This window comes from Gadus chalcogrammus, chromosome 16 (assembly GCF_026213295.1).
Source record: "Gadus chalcogrammus isolate NIFS_2021 chromosome 16, NIFS_Gcha_1.0, whole genome shotgun sequence".
Lineage (NCBI taxonomy): Eukaryota > Metazoa > Chordata > Actinopteri > Gadiformes > Gadidae > Gadus > Gadus chalcogrammus.
In genome coordinates, this window is record NC_079427.1 from 26,088,354 (window position 1) to 26,105,711 (window position 17,358).

At 41.4% G+C, this 17,358-nt stretch overlaps 1 protein-coding gene across 3 annotated transcripts; it reads left to right on the top strand.

Annotated features, from left to right (window-relative positions):
- The first annotated feature begins 1,064 nt into the window (after positions 1-1,064).
- LOC130406183 (sulfotransferase 2B1-like) lies at positions 1,065-17,024 on the top strand. 3 transcript variants are annotated; one of them, XM_056611619.1, is made up of 6 exons: positions 1,065-1,525; positions 13,172-13,332; positions 13,748-13,888; positions 16,003-16,211; positions 16,305-16,367; positions 16,724-17,024. In XM_056611619.1, exons 1-6 carry the CDS (start codon positions 1,293-1,295, stop codon positions 16,751-16,753), a joined length of 837 nt encoding a protein of 278 aa, XP_056467594.1. In that variant the 5' UTR covers positions 1,065-1,292; the 3' UTR covers positions 16,754-17,024. The 3 variants fall into 3 exon arrangements, with proteins under 3 accessions (XP_056467594.1, XP_056467595.1, XP_056467596.1); XM_056611620.1 differs by lacking the exon at positions 16,305-16,367; XM_056611621.1 differs by lacking the exon at positions 1,065-1,525 and having other exon boundaries at positions 13,034-13,332.
- Positions 17,025-17,358: the final 334 nt, after the last annotated feature.

The window sequence follows — 17,358 nt, forward strand, 5'->3', positions numbered from 1 at the left end:
TCAGACAAAACAAACTATAACCACATTGGCATAGCAATCGCACCGTGTGTAGCTGCTACTAGCTGCAATCTATATATACAACGCATACTAACTGGAGCACCAACCAGAATCAGATCAAAATCGCTTGGGACCGTTGGTAACCTTTGGCCAGGTCATCACGATTCACGAGCAAACAGAACCAGCAGCAAAGTTTACGTAAACCAATTTCTTACCTTATGTGGCCCTCCACATGCAGGCTAGATGACGTATCCATATCGATATCCAGTGTCACAAACATGCTTTTTATAGGAAGCAAAAGGACCGGCTATTTTCTGAATAAAAATGTCAATTTTGGCTGTCTGTCTTGAAACTTCTCCAGTGCGTTCACCCCAAAATGCAACGGGACGACAAGATCCCATACAAAGTGAACGTATAGACGCGTATCGGGCGAATATTTTTGATTTGTCGCGCCACACTTTCGCCGTGCACAGGCAAGCGCGTTCACGAGGATTTGTGGCGCGAAAAATTTCAACTTTGACACGAATTTCGCGTGATGACAGCCAATCAGCGTTCAACAGCGTGGCCACTGAGTGACATGTGTAACGTAACAGCCAATCAGCGTTCAACCGTCAAACTCAGCGCATTGCAGTCCGGGGTGTACTGCAGCATGGAGGAGAAAGTGATTGTTGCCGTTTGCGACTCTCGGAGCTCTATATATAATAGTATATAATGTAATATAATTGTATATATAATATCACGGCCAAAAGCTCTGTGTGCCTCCGGATGGCCGTAGCGCAGGGAGCTCATAGGGATTGGGCTTCTCGGGAGTCGGGGTTTGTTTACCGGCGTTGCCATGGGTTCCGGTCTTGTGTGTTCCAACGGTTTATAAGGTAGGCCTATGATGTCTTCGAGCGCGCCTATCACATGATTTTAGACTCGACGATTTCGGTTGAGTATGTGGGGATTTTTAATTTTTATTTTATTTTTTCCCCTTTTTTAAAAGTGGTGGGGACAAAATTCGTTTTTCAAATAGTGGGGGGGACATGTCCCCCCCGTCCCCCCCGTAATCGACGCCTATGAGTGGAGGGTAAACGCACGTAAACGCCGTTTACGCACCTCTGGAATTTAGGAAATAGCGTTTACGCACCTCTAAATAGCGTTTACGCACCTCAAAGTTCCCTGTGCCTTGTATTCTGCCGTTGGAATAATCGGAAATAAATTCAGCATCATTTTAAAACACCTAAGACAAGGTTTCATATTGTTGAACAAATAAACGCTGTAATCTGAATCATTTTCATCTGCGCTGTAGGCCTATGCTATTATGGTCTGTGACCCTCCAATCAGTGCCTTGCGGCTGCGGCAGCGACACCAATCAGGATCCAGGAAAATATGTAAACAGGAAGTATGTAAACACATGGCCCTGCGCGTTGTGGATTATCATGCCTGCCTACCTGTCATTAATTAGCCATGGATATCAGGCGATTTTTGAAGAGACCTTCGAGTGCTCCCACTCCAACAAATGCCCGAAAAAGGCCTCAAGTACAAAGTAAGACTGAAGATGATCAATTCACATGAGTTGTTTTTGTGATTTATAAATCAATTTTACTTGACGAACTATTAAGTGACTACGAGCATTCAGATTGGCCAATGCGTAGTCATGCTATCCGTGTACTGCCCACGTCAAAATTAGTGAAAGTCAGTCAGAGTTTTACTATCCATATTAAACTCCGGTTTCGGCGTATCAACTTCGCTATAGCTTGGTCGCTATGTTAAAGCCTCAATTTATGGAAAGCCAAGAAGGCCACAATCCGGACCTAGATTGGCGCGGTAAAAGTACAAAACCGCACGGATTCCGTACGGAAACCGTACGGATTCCGTACGGTTTGGCAAGAATTCCGTACGGACCGTCTGAACCGTGGATCGGGCGGATGACGCGACAAAAAAATATATTTTATTTAAATTCGGGCGGTTGGCGGTTAAACCAATAAAAATATAAATATTTATAAATATTTGTATTTTATATATTATAAATATTTTTATTTTATTATTTATTTTCTTTAAAGTTATTTTCCCAGCAAACTGGCATGTTCCCTAGAGGAGCAGAATGGGGAATCCAAGTAGAAACAACTTGCCCAAAGGTTCAGACTTGATGACAGAAAAATTCTTGAGGGCTATAGGGATTTTAAGGATAACTCAAGCATCATTCCAGAAAACCTTGCACCACTCCTGAATATCGACCATCTCATTCCAGTTAGCACTGCTGAGTGTGAGAGGGGGTTCAGCTTAATGAACATCATAGTGTGCCCCCTGAGATGCAGTCTGCACTTGGTCACAGTGTCGTCCTTGATGTTTATTCAACTGAATGGCCCACCACTAAGCCACCACAAAGTTCAATCCAACACGTATGTGAAGTCCTGGCTGGTGAAGCACAGGGGAGCCATGAACTCCAGAACACGCCCCTGCAAGGCAGGACCTGACGTGGAGGACAAGGAGGCCCTCTGGGTACTACTGTGAAAAGCATGCATACTAATACACACACATACACACATGCCATAGATAGATAGTTCTTAATCTACGCATACTTTTCTTTACTGTTGAAATTTGAATAACTTGAATAAACTACAAACACATTCATTGACTGTCATTGATTGATTTAATATGACTTTAATTGATAACATAATGGAATATAGCCAGGCTAGCCTTACAGAGTCGCAACACTTTGCGTTGCGTTGTGTCGAGGTCGGTCTGATCAAAAAATTCATAGTTTACCCACCTCTAATTTGACCACTACAGCCCTGCTCGCAACCAAACCTGGTCGGGAGCAGTTTTTCGGATTAGTCTAGCCGGAGATCGGCTATGGCGACACATTAGTGCCATAATTCACTAATGTGATAAAAGATGCATTCGGGCGTATTATATTATTCCACACGCGTAGATATTAACTGCGAGCGCGCAAATGATCTCTGCACGCGCAAAACAGCCTCTCGCGCGCGAAGATTACCTCAGCGCGCGCAAAACAGCCTCTCGCGCGCGCAAATTACCTCAGCGAGCGCAAAACCTCTCGCGAAAGATGTTTTTACGCTGTCGCTCGAATTTAATTTTGGCACTATGGGGGAGGGAACCAAGGCAGGGCGGGCTTTCTTATGATTGGCCGTTTCTGAAGCGCGATATTTGATTGACAGCCCTCCTCACATTCAATTCTGAATTGTACAGTAAATGGCTGAAACGATAGTTACTTATTGTAACTCTAGATTATATGAGTATAGGCGCAGCCTTTAAAGGCTATCGCTATTGGGTTATCCCGCGCGCGCAGGTAATTTGCGCGCGCGAGAGGCTGTTTTGCGCGCGCAGAGATAATTTGCGCGCTCGCAGTTAATATCTACGCGTGTGGAATAATATAATACGCCCGAATGCATCTTTTATCACATAAGTGAATTATGGCACTAATGTGTCGCCATAATCGGCTACTTAAATCGGCGTGCACAGCTTCCTAGCCCCTCCTCTGACAATGGCGTCACCATTTGTGGGTGTTCCCGTGGACCCCGGCGCACTTCTCGTACAGGCGTCTCTCCGGAGACAGAGGGTTTTACGGGACAGATCCGATCCCTTGGCATTGTCTGACGATATTCAGATTTCAGACTTTATTGTCATTGTGCAAACAACGAAATTGGGGTTCTTCATGAGAGATACAGATTCTCATCAGAGGGTGTTCGTTATTTGATCGTCCTTTTGGACCTTATGTAGACAATGATTACTGTTGCGCATTGTATCACCGTGACAGTGTGCTAGAGTGGAGGTAGCGCGTCAGTCTTGAATTTCTGCGCGGGGGGTTCGACTCCCAAGTGATGCAAATTTATGTGAAGCTTAAAAAGTCCTGATTCTCATGCATATGGAATACTTATTCACTAAAGCATATGGAATTATATTTTTGTGCTTATTTCGAACTTGAACCCATATTTTCAAGGCCGTGCTGGCACCACATCTATGGGGGTAAAATGCATGATGAAAGTCCGGCGAAATTGAACCCCGGTCGCTGGCGTTCGGGTCTTATACCAATCCATTAAGCTAGAGCCGCTACCTCTCAGCGGTCGAAAACATGCCATACATTTCTTAAATAGGGTGTATTTAAAGTGAATTCCCTAAATTATAGAATAAGGCAGGATGGACGTTGCTTATGCATTTTCAAATCATCATCATTCTATTTGGATTAATGGCGAACAATTCTGCATTTGGCATAGTTATTTTATCGACAATATGCAGAATCTTTTCACTTATACACATATAGACTGCTTGATCTATCGTAAAGGTGAGAAAAATGACGCAAAAAACGCCCCTTTCACGTGAACGCGCACTGAACCTAAAGCGGAAAACCTGGTTCAACTAATTGAATCTAAAGTGAGCTTCGTGGTACCATTTAACTCTGATTGCGAGTTGCGGCTCTGTCGAGCCAGGTTTTCCCAAGAAAGCCTGGGTATGTTCAGCGAGCTTCGTGGTATAGGGCACAGCTCAGTTCCGAGGTCGCGTTTCCACCGCCGACAGTACCCTTTAAGGCCGGATGACGATCGCCGCGGCAGCTATGTAGACATCGTAAACAACGTCTTCCTCCCCAAGAATGCAGGGGAACGTCTCCACCTCCTTGTTCGCCTAAGCAAGCGTTTTACGCGACATGTTAATTAAAGAATAATACCTCGAGGCTACTGTTTGTTTGTTTTTATCCCCACGTCGCCCGGAAGTGATGATTCTGTCGACCAATCAACGGAGGGGGTGTGTAGCTAGAATTTCCCGGGACCCTTTCAGGCGTCTCGTCTCGTTTTCAGTACCCCAACGGTGGAGTACTGAAAACTAGGCCAAAACGGGTACAGCTAAGTCCGGATCACGCCCACTTTTGGCGGTGGAAACGCAACCCGTACCGCACCTTTGCGAACCGATCCGTTCCGCACCCTGCAGTGGAAACGCGGCATTATAGCACGGTATGATGTTACTCTGGCAGAGCATCTTAGAAAGGTTGCCTCTAGAAAAAACACAGGCTATCTGTCCTGGTGCACTCAAAATGAATTTTTGATTCAATATCAGAGTGTGTTTTAGGTAGTTGCTGGTCCACCTTAAATCGGTCCTGATTGAAATCCACTACACCTAGACTCTTCAAATCTGGACTAAATTATCACAGTGAGACTATACATTATATAAAACATAGTTACAGATTTGTGAAACCTTTTTTCTATTTGTGAAAATGCAATACAGGCTCATTTTAATGCTTTTTAGGGGTCCAGACTGCATTAGAACGGGTCCTGATTGAAAACCACTACACCTAGATTCTTCAAATCTGGACTAAATTATCACAGTGAGGCTATCCATTATGTAAAAAATAGTTTCAGATTTGTGAAACCTTTACCCTATTTGTGAAAATGCAATAAAGGCACATTTTAATGCTTTTTAGGGGTCCAGAACGCATTAGAACTGATCCTGATTGAAAACCACTACACCTATACTCTTCAAATCTGGACTAAATTATCACAGTGAGGCTATATATTATGTAAAACATAGTTTCAGATTTGTGAAACCTTTACCCTATTTGTGAAAATGCAATACAGGCTCATTTTAATGCTTTTTAGGGGTCCAGAACACATTGCATTTTCACAAATAGGGTAAAGGTTTCAAAAATCGGAAACTTATGTTTTACATAATGTATAGCCTCACTGTGATAATGTAGTCCAGATTTGAAGAGTCTAGGTGTAGTGGTTTTCAATCAGGACCGATTTGAAGATTCTAGGTGGTTTTCGAGGTACGTTTTATTACTCTGTTTTATGGGAATAATTGACGCAAGCAGAAACCAGAAAACAAACCGTTTTTTCGTTTTGACAAGAAAACGAAAATCTAAATTTCAGTTTGTTTATTCGTTTTTTGGTTCTTACTGAGCGAAACGAATTTACCACTCAATATCTGGTTTCCGCCGGTGGGCGGGTCCTCTTATTGGCTAGCGTGCTTCATTGCCCTGTGCTCTTCATAATAAAAGTTCTTCCGTTTGATAATGTCGACAAAAATATTACTGTATTATAGACACTAGCAGACACAGAGGACCACACCACCCACAGTCAAGACTGACACGGCTTCAAATAACAATAATAGTATTCATAATCATTTGAAAATGAGAATTTATGAAGTTATGATGACTTCAGTGCAGTTGATGTTTAGCCACAGTTAATACATGCAGAGCAGACCTGCGATCGCTGGCTGCTGATTTCCTCACAGCCTGAGAGCTATGAGGAATAGCCTACAAGTGATCACAACACATTTCTGACAGCTGAAAATTGCGCATTTGTTGACCTTTATCCATTTGAAGTAACCAAATAATTTTTTCTTGTTGAAAGATATTTTATATTGTTTTCATATTATTATTTACTGATGGTGTTTACAGAATGCGAGTGCGTGTTATATTGAAAGCGAGGCTGGGTGTGCCTATGAATATAGGCTAGTGAGTTGTACAAGCAAATCATATTGTCTACTCTGTACAGTGACAGGGAGTTTAAAGTAACCTACTTAATTCAATATCGAATAGGCTACTGTAGCCTACACTATGTACAAATGGTTTTGCTCATGGCAGTTGTGACAGTCATATTAACGTGTCAGCAGGCAAGCTTCACTCATTCACTCATAGCGTATAGAAATTTGCTCATAACAGGCCAGCTGGAATACAAAGCAAACTCTTGGTATTCCAGCTGTTTTTTTTGTGATGTTTTATGATGTTTCAATGTTGCGTTGGTAATGTGTTAGACAGCTTAGATGTTCTTAGATGTTTTGTTAACCTGATTCCTATCCCACTCTGTTTAAGTAAAAGTGTGCTACTGCTGCAAAATCTCTTTGCTTTTGTTTTTTTCTTTTCTTTAATGTGTTTGGAAATTACTTTTAATGATGTTAACTAGATCTCATAACTGGCCTAAACACATAAAAAATTGTATATACCCTATACCGTTTGACTATAAGACCTCTATAAGAATCTCTATTCATGTAGTCAGTCAATGATCAAACTAGTAGCATGAATATGAATTACAGTCCAAGCGGGTTAGGCAAGGCAAGGCAATTTTATTTTTATAGCCCGTTTTTACAAACAGTTTGTCTCAAAGGGCTTTACATAGCATGAGCATCATAACAACATCCTCTTCCCTTAAACCCTCACATCGACTGAGTAAAAACTCCCAGGAAAACCAAGGGGAAAAATTGCAGTTGGTTCAGACTGGGGGTGGAGCTGTGGAGAATATATGGAAACACAGAGAGACTGCGAGACGCCAAGGCCAAACTACAAGGTGCGAAAGGTGAGGGGGGGGGGGGGGGGGTCTGCCTCTCTGACCCATGGGGAGAGCTGGTTCCACAGTAAAGGAGCCCAGTAACTGAATGCTCTACTTCCCAGTCTGTTTTTAGAGATACTGGGAGTCACTAACAGACCTGCATTCTGGGAGCCAATAAAAATCTTTGATAAGTCATAATAAAAATAATGACTCATTATTGTGCATTTAAAGATGTATATTATTACATTGCAGCATTATTTGGGGATGACAATACAAGACTTCCATGAATGTGCATTTTAAGGAGAGTTTGCTTTGTATTCCAGCTGGCAAATTTCTATAGGCTACTATAGATCCATTTCAAAACACGTTCCAAGTAGGCTATATGACAAAGCATAATACATCCTGGAATGAGTGAAGCTTGCCTGCTGACATGTTAAAATGACTGCCACAACTGCCATGAGCAAAGAGCAAAACCATTTGTACATAGTGTAGGCTACAGTAGCCTATTCAATATTGAATGAAGTAGGTTACACTCTTTGTCACTGTACAGAGTAGTCAATATGATTTGCTTGTACAGCACCTTAAAAAACTCACTGTAGCCTATATTCATAGGCACACCCAGCCTCGCTTTCAATATAACACACGCTCGCATTCTGTAATCACTGTCAGTAAATAATAATATGAAAAAAATATAAAATATCTTCCAGCAAGAAAAAATTATCCATTTACTGTAAATGGATAAAGGTCAACAGATGCGCAATGCAGGGCTCTCCATTTTTGAACTGAGTTCAGAGTGTGATTTTGTCGGCGGGGGAGGGGGGGGGGTAGCCTGGTTCTACCAGACTCTCGTACTTCACTTCATTTCATTTCATTTGTACAGAGAGTCTGGACCTAATCAATTGACAAACGTTAACTCACTTGAAGGCGGGTGTCTGTTGAAGTTTAAAATGATTGAATCTGCCCAGTGCCACTCTGTTTGGTTGTGACGTATGTCATGCGCCGGGAATCACGTGCAGGTTGTACACAAACCAAACACCTTGCGCGTCTGCACGAAAATGTCCGTCAACGACAGCTGCAGGTTTTGTTCGTCGAATTTAATTTATCAGGGAAAAATTTCACATTGTAAATCAACTACCGACCTACAACAACAACTCAAACTGGCGTACGACTTTATCGTCATTGTTCTCAGACACGCCCTCTGTTCGCTGATTGGGGGCCGCTGTGGCGGTGTCACGTTAAAATTGTACCGGGGGCGAAAATTGTACCGGCCTACGTCATCGTTTGTTTACATCCTGACAACCTGCCCGGCAACAGACGACGCGATGCAGAAAACATGTTTCCAAACGACGAAATAACATAATACAGATAGCGGATCGCTATCTGTATTATGATAGATAGCGATAACACTTGTTTTTACTTTATATTTGTATTGTATTTAATTGTTTAATCGAAACAATAAAAAAAATTGCCCGCAAAACGGGCGATCGCGTCAAATGACAAATGTTTTGCCCGCAAAACGGGCGATCGCGTCAAATGACGTAGGAGGGTTCTTGAAACATAATACAGATAACGGATCGCTAGATAACACTTGTTTTTACTTTATATTTGTATTGTATTGAATTGTTTAATCGAATTTAGCTAGTAAACTGAGTGTTTTAAGCAGGTTTCATAGTCTAGAATGTTAAAGAACCTTCCTACGTGATTTGACGCGTCATTTGACGCGATCACCCGTTTCGCGGGCAAATTTTTTTATTGTTTCGACTAAACAATTAAATACAATACAAATATAAAGTAAAAACAAGTGTTATCGCTATCTATCATAATACAGATAGCGATCCGCTATCTGTATTATGTTATTTCGTCGTTTGGAAACATGTTTTCTGCATCGCGTCGTCTGTTGCAGGGCAGGTTGTCAGGTTGTCAGGATGTAAACAAACGATGACGTAGGCCGGTACAATTTTCGCCCCCGGTACAATTTTAACGTGACAGCGGCACCAGAAAACCAAATTACATACAGCAGGTCCAGACCTAGTACTGAAGGGAAATTCAATTTGAGCGGAAGTACTTAGGCGGGCGGAGCCAGGCTAGGGGGGGGGGGGGATATATTAATATGTGACTGCATACAAATGTGTCCACAGACATGGTGACTAATGTATGATAGTCAGCATTATTGGCCCTTAACACTAATATTCAGAAACAACACTGCCTCAAAAGGATATTGGCCTAAGCAACACCAGTAGAGGCATATACTTTTCCCTGAACTTTTAAACGTTGCAAACGTGCAAAACATACATTATATTTATGTGGCATTCAGTCCAATGCTTAAAAATATATCTGTGGCATTCAGTAGGCCAATGCTGTGGTAAAATGTGCAAAGTATGAGTATGAATATTTGATGGAGTATGAGTAAGTGTTTCCTTCTGTTACATAGATAGAACTTTATCAATCCCCTGCAGGAGAATGGAGAAATGTGTTAATGTTTGTCCCTATAAAACAATAATGGTAAAAAAAGAATACAAAACATGGCGGTAACTCTAAAGTCAAACCGTCCAATCTGAAGGCTTTACTTAACCACTCCCCCTACTCACTTCCACCAATGCAAAGCGAACAGAACAAACTAGTTTGTGACAGACCCAGAGGAACGCAACGCAAATTAAATATGAACATGTATTGAGGCTTTAATAAAATCCCGGACGATTCTGAAATTTCCCCCGGACGCATTTGATTCCTACCCTTCCACTATTATATAGCGGCGCAAGTTGTGTGGCGTGTGAATGGGTTGAATTGCGTGCGTCTCACGGAGAGCCCTGCGCAATGTTCAGCTGTCAGAAATGTGTTGTAATTATGAAGGTATTATTGTAGCAAAAGTCTTTAGCACCTGTAACTGCAGAATTTGAATGCATACACAAAAGTCACAGTCAATTTGAAGTCATATATATTTATTTTGCATGTACTCTAAAGTCACAAATGTGTAACAGTACATTTGTAGTCGTAAAAAATAAATGATATATTTTTTATACCATTGTAAACACAAAATAGGGTCTACGAGTACGCAAATCTGTGTTACAGGTGCACAAATCCTTTTGCTACAATTATTGCAGCGCAGTTGGTGCAAAACACATTCGCACACCCGTGTTTCATAATCTGAGAACATGCCCGAAAAGATGTGCATTCGGTTTTTTTGCAGGTTGTTTTGCACCACGTCTAGGTGGTAAATGTGTAGCAAAAGTATTCGTATCCGTAGATGCCAGATCGTCCGTGAGCGGGACAAAATAGTCCCGCCCATAATTTCCTAATCCAATGAAAATCGCCGGCAGGGATGCATTTCTCATATTACACTGGGACCCACTGCGTGCCAGCCATGGAGCTATAAAGATCACAGCATACTCAGCGCGGGATACGTTTCTTTCTGGAGAAGTGAAGAGGGCGTCCTACTGAACGGAGGTGGGTATCCTACATTATGTTAAATGAAATGACTTAGTTCAAGTGAATTCCCCCCAAAGTATTCATGTGAACTCAGATATACGTGTTTCTAACAAGATGATATCATTAAAAGTTACATAAAGTAACAGTTTAATAACACAAACGCAGGAAGCACGTGAGCTGCTAGTTTAGCGAAAGCAGCGTCCCTATTCCTAACAACCTGACGTCGTTGAAACATGCGAGCGAGCCGATCAAATCCTAATAACTATAAAACTAAAGATCAGACACAATCACTGACTGAAGATTATGCAAGTAAAAAGTATATTTCTCGCTAGAAATGTTATTAGAAACACGTTTAACGGTGAATCGGTCCTAAAATATTGCATTTCCCATTCAGATAATAAAGATTAATAAAGATCATACACATTCACTGACTGAAGATTATTCAAAGAAAAAGTACATTGCTCGCTAGAAATGTCATTAGAAACACGTTTAATGGTGTCTGTTTTAGGAATCTGTCCTAAAATATTGCATTTCCCATTCAGTTAATGCTGGGTTTTGCGTATCATATGCACGCGAAATGGTCATTTGGCGTAGGCCTATTACTGCACGCATTTTGAAAGTGTCAAACCGTGCGATCAATACGCATATTGGTGAGACTGTGCGCATCTGTTGACCTTTATCCATTTACAGAAAAAAACAAAAGCAAAGAGATTTTGCAGCAGTAGCACACTTTTACTTAAACAGAGTGGGATAGGAATCAGGTTAACAAAACATCTAAGAACATCTAAGCTGTCTAACACATTACCAACGCAACATTGAAACATCGTAAAACATCACAAAAAAAACAGCTGGAATACAAGGAGTTTGCTTTGTATTCCAGCTGGCCTGTTATGAGCAAATTTCTATACTCTACTATACATCCATTCCAAAACATGTTCCAAGTAGGCTATAGGACAACGCATAATGCATCCTGGAAAGAGTGAAGCTTGCCTGCTGAGTGCTGACACGTTAAAATGACTGTCACAACAGCCATGAGCAAAGAGGAAAACCATTTGTACATAGTGTAGGCTACAGTAGCCTATTCGATATTGAATGAAGTAGGTTACTTTACACTCCCTGTCACTGTACAGAGGAGACAATATGATTTGCTTGTACAGCACCTTAAAAAACTCACTGTAGCCTATATTCATAGGCACACCCAGCCTCGCTTTCAATATAACACGCACTCGCATTCTGTAAACACCATCAGTAAATAATAATATGAAAACATTATAAAATATCTTTCAACAAGAAAAAATAATTTGTTTACTGTGAATGGATAAAGGTCAACAAATGCGTCAGCTGTCAGAAATGTGTTGTGATCACTTGTATTCCTCATAGCTCTCAGGCTGTGAGGAAATCAGCAGCCCGCAATCGCAGCTCCTTTGATGTGAACGCGCACAGAGCGCAGAGTTCAGAGCCGGACAATGATGTCGTAGTAAAGCCCTCAGGTCTACTCTGCATGTATTAACTGTGGCTAAACATCAACTGCACTGAAGTCATCATAACTTCAGAAGTTCTCATTTTCAAATGATTATGAATACTATTATTGTTATTTGAAGCCGTGTCAGTCTTGACTGTGGGTGGTTTGGTCCTCTGTGTCTGCTAGTGTCTATAATACAGTCTATAATATTTTTGTCGACATTATCAAACGGAATAACTTTTATTTTGAAGAGCACAGGGCAACAAAGCACACTAGCCAATAAGAGGACCCGCCCACCGGCGGAAACCAGATATTGAGTAGTAAATTCGTTTTGTTAAGAAGAACCAAAAAACGAATAAACAAACTTAAATTTTGATTTTCGTTTTTTTGGACAAAACGAAAAAACGGCTGGTTTTTGGTTTCTGCTTATGTCAATTATTCCCAGAAAACAGAGTAATAAAACGTACCTTGCTCCATACCGTAATTCGGTAACACTTTATAATAAGGTGCCATAATAAATAGCAAACAAGTCATTACCTAACCCTTTGTTAATATTTGTTAATTGTTACTATGTCTATTATCTATTCAGAGAGGACGCAGGCGTTGTTTGTTCGCCGCTTCTCTGATCACGACTTTTTTCGATTTTTGTGACTGATAAAATAGTTTTCCTGTGTTTTTTTTTTCACTTTTATTTTTTCATTCTTAACAAGCTATTGTCACGAGCCCTTCCAGTTTTTCGGGACATTGATTTTTAGCCTCACCGACGCTGTTAGCTGGTAGTTAGGCATCTAGCTTTTTTTTGACGTCTTCCAACTGTCAATATTGCCTCACCGGGAAAAGAGCCATCTGGTTCCAACAACAACCTATATCGCCTTGCCGGACAACTTTCAGCCGCTCGCCTCCCGATCCCTGCTAGTGGGTCCCCCCTCTCTTATCTATCGAGTGGCGGCTAACGCTAGGCTGCTCCGTCGGTCAGACCTGATCACATCGATCCTCCTCACTTTGTATGGTCTCCCCACAGTCAGTCTTTTCCCTGGTCCATCTCCTCCTGTCTTGCCGTGGGTAATCCTGGTCTACACATCCATCTCTGTGCACCGGGCCCGCGGCTAGCCGCTATCGCTGAGCTGTTGCTCCCTTCGCCCGGCAGCATCATGCTCACCTATTCGCCTGCACAGCTGTTTGGTATGTTCAACTACTCCCTCCCATCATCCATCTCAGTCATCAAACAACTTGGACTTTTTTTTTTTTTTTTTTTTCCTCTTGTTTATCTATTTTTGTGCCCCTATGTAAAGCGCTTTGAGTACGTGAAAAGCGCTATATAAATTGAATCTATTATTATTATTATTTGGCACAAGTTAATTGTTTTTTTTCCACTGACCACAGAGTGTCGCTGGTTGGGGTTAGGGATACGGTCGTGTGTTAGGGTTGGGTTAGGGTTATGCAAACAACTAATGTTTAATTAATGATGAAAAACTATTAACTTGTGCCAAATTGGTATTTTAGTAGTAATTAACAAATTTTGACAATGGGTTAGGTAATTACTAGTTTGCTATGTATTAGTGCACCTTATTATAATTCTTATCCATTCATGTTGCAGAAATGACAGAAGAAGAACTGTATACCACGTACAAGGGTGTGTATTTGCCCAAAGTGGTTCACTTCAGAGAGAGCCTGAAATACTACGAGGAGTTCTCTTTTCATCCAGATGACATTCTTATTGTAACTTATCCGAAGTCAGGTAAGAGTTTTCCTGGTCACTCAGTGGAAGTAAATGGCAAATGGAAGCAAAAAAAATATTAATAGGTAGTTTTGCAAAATTAGTTTTAAAGTAGTATTTAGGTGGGACCTTTAAAAATATAAGTTGTTATAAATTGTCAACATTTATATATATTGTGTTCAGAATCAGAATCAGAATCACTTTTATTATCTTATTATTATCTTATTATCTTATTGTACAGTACACAAGAGTAAAAATCTTAGGCTTGGTTCCTCAACATTCACGTTGTTGTTTTCATCGTGTTTAACATTCAAAAGCAAAGGTTAACATTCATTGAAATTCTTCCTGCAAATGCAGGAAGAATTTGTGTATGTGTTTGAACATGTAGTGTTAAATGTGTTAAACACTGTGAACAACAAGTATGGACATGGACATAGACTATGTGGAATAAACCACAATGGGGTCTCCCATTATTGGAAATAATTATTGGAAATAATGACCTGAATAAACAACAACAGATGATGCTAGTATGACACTTTAAGCATATTGTTGGATTTGTGGAGGTGTCCAGGTATTGCAAAGTAATACAAATAATAATCAACTCTTGGAACGATATTGATCAATCAGGATCAAGTACTCAACCACTGTGGTATAGCCTAATAATGGTGTTTAAAAAATGATATCAAAACCAGTTGGCCATTTAAAAAAACATGTATTAAAGGTCCCATGGCATGAAAATCTCACTTTATGAGGTTTTCTAAAATAAATATGAGTTCCCCTAGCCTGCCTATGGTCCCCCAGTGGCTAAAACTTGCGTTCGGTGTAAAACGAGCACTAGGTGTTCTGCTCGCCTTTGAAGAAAACGGAGGCTCAAGCACACTGATTTGGAATGTGCTCCCATATGTCGTCTTAAAGGATCTAAGCTCCTCCCCTTTCTCTGCCTTGCCCGCCCAGAGAATTTGGCCCGCCAATGAGACACGACCATGCGAGCGCCACATGTGTGTGTGTGTGATTACACACACTGTGACGCAAGTGTTTGCTGTCGGTTCTTTGACGTTTCTTGTATTTCCACAACAAGACTGTAGCGGGGGTGATCTCAGCCATGGTTGAGAATTAATTAGGAGAAAGGAACTTTGGCTTTGACTCCCTCAAGAACATGAACCACGACATGGAGGTGAAAGGGATTGTTGGCCGCGAATGTCTCCCGCTTGAGCCCGCTTCCCGTTGCCAAGGGACCGCTGCCGAGGGACCACCGCCTCGGCGCTGCAGGAGGCGGAGGTAAGCGCTGCCCGGCAACAATCCCTTTCTCCTCCATGTCGCGGTTCAATCTACTTCAGATTGATGTGGAAGTGGAAGAACCAGGAGCGCAACGCGGTCATTTGAGATTCATAATATCGGCTCACACAGCTTTTGGCCGTGATATTATTGTGGCGAATATCAAAAGCAGAGGCGTGCTATATTCTTTCAGTGACTTTATTGAAAAATCCCCAGTTCCCCGTAACCACAACCAAGCTCAACGAGCACCCCGTAACCACAACAAAGCTCAACGAGCACCTGGTAACCACAACAAAGCTCAACGTCTTTTTAACTCCTCCCCTAACTTCCGCACCGCAAAGCATGATGGGAACACATCAACCAATAGCAGTCGTATAACAAAACAACAAACATAACCCCGGTGCTACATTATATATTATATGAAATAGATATCTATGCATAATATGTTATTATTTAGAAAAAGAGCTCAAGGCCTCCCGTGTGTTCTAGAATATTTACAGAACACGGCTAAAGGCTGTGTGCGCCTCGCCATTGCGATACATCCACTGTAAACAGAGTGCTTGGTACCGTGGCTGCAAGCTGCTCAGGGCCACACCCCCACCCTCCTCCTTGACCCGCCGCGCTCCTCCTCATTTGGATTATAGCTACAGACACCAAAACAGCGCATTTGGGGGAAGCTCAATGTGCGACTAGCTCGGAGTGGCTGTAACTCTGCACCACGGCTGAATTTCGGGAACGTCTTTGAATACTGTGTTAGTGGCCCACTAATACCTATATTAAAGCATCCATAAAATAGCATGTTGTGGGACCTTTAAATAAGACAACCGCAACAGCAAAAACACCCTGCGTGATGCTTTCAGGGACAACATGGATGCAGGAGATAGTGCCTCTGATCATGAGCCAGGGAGACCCGGAACTGGTGGACACTGTGCCCAGCTGGTCCCGGGTCCCTTGGTTGGAGTCCGGAGCATTTATCCATAACCTGGACCAGAGACCCTCCCCACGTGTCTTCATTACTCACTTCCAGTACAACATGATGTCAACGGGCTTCCTCAAGGTCAAACCGAGGGTATGCTATACAGCTGCGGTCATTGCAGATTCACATCAACTTTTTTCTTCACTAATCTTAGTGGTTTTCGGCTCTTGGTTCGATCACGTGAAGGGGTGGCTGTCTGTTGGAGAACAGCAGCACATCATGTACATCTCCTATGAACAGATGATCCTGGTAAGAAGACTGCAAATACAGCTCAAAATACCCCTCTGTTTATCATGTACACTGTCACAATCTAGATCAATCTTAAAACTTAAAGTGGTTCTATATCATACTAGAAAATGAATAGTCATGATGCTTTTAACCTATCACTCTATGTAGAACCTCTGAGGTTTAGTTTTTTGAACCCCAGAAGGGTGAGATATCAAAGGTCTGAAGAGAGACGATGCTAATGATTATTTAGGATGATGATTAAAATAAATACTTCAGTAACTCTGCTTTGATAACCCCATATAACAGTATGGTTAATCATATCATTAGCCCTTAGTACTATCACTTCTTCATCATTCATCTGATCTTTTCTTTTGCAGGTATTGTCGGGGACTGGAAGAATCATCTAACCAAAGCAGAGGCGGAATACTTTGATGAATCTTACCAAAAGAAAATGCAACATGTAAAACACACATTTGATTGGGATTAGAACATATATTTATTTTGTTTTCTATCGTTCTTTGGGAAAGGTAGCCGATCCGCAAAGTCGATTAGTTCTGTTCTTGCTCTCTCTCTGTGTTAATAACCTGGGACTAGCTCAGAGAAGATTTGACTGATTTGCCGGATGAATACAGATCGTTATTTCATTGAAATGCATTTAAATTCTTGAAATAAATTATATCTGACCTTATTAATGTGTCTGTTCCCGGTTGTGGGTCCAGGACCCATTCTATACCTATGAATAAAAGTTTATAATCTGATAATAAATACTTGGTTATCAATTTATACATCTCGGTCGATTCTAGTATCAATACGAAGTGGTTAACGAAAGCTCAAAGGCGATCTTGCACACAATATCCCACATGAGTGAGTGAGAGAGAGCGGGATAGTTTGAGTCTGTGTGTGTTTGTGTGACGAAGGTGCTTTAGGAGACCTGACTTTATTTATGTTCCATTATGTTTTGATCCTAGGTTCAGGAGCACAATATGACCTCAGACTGAAGAATGATTAATTA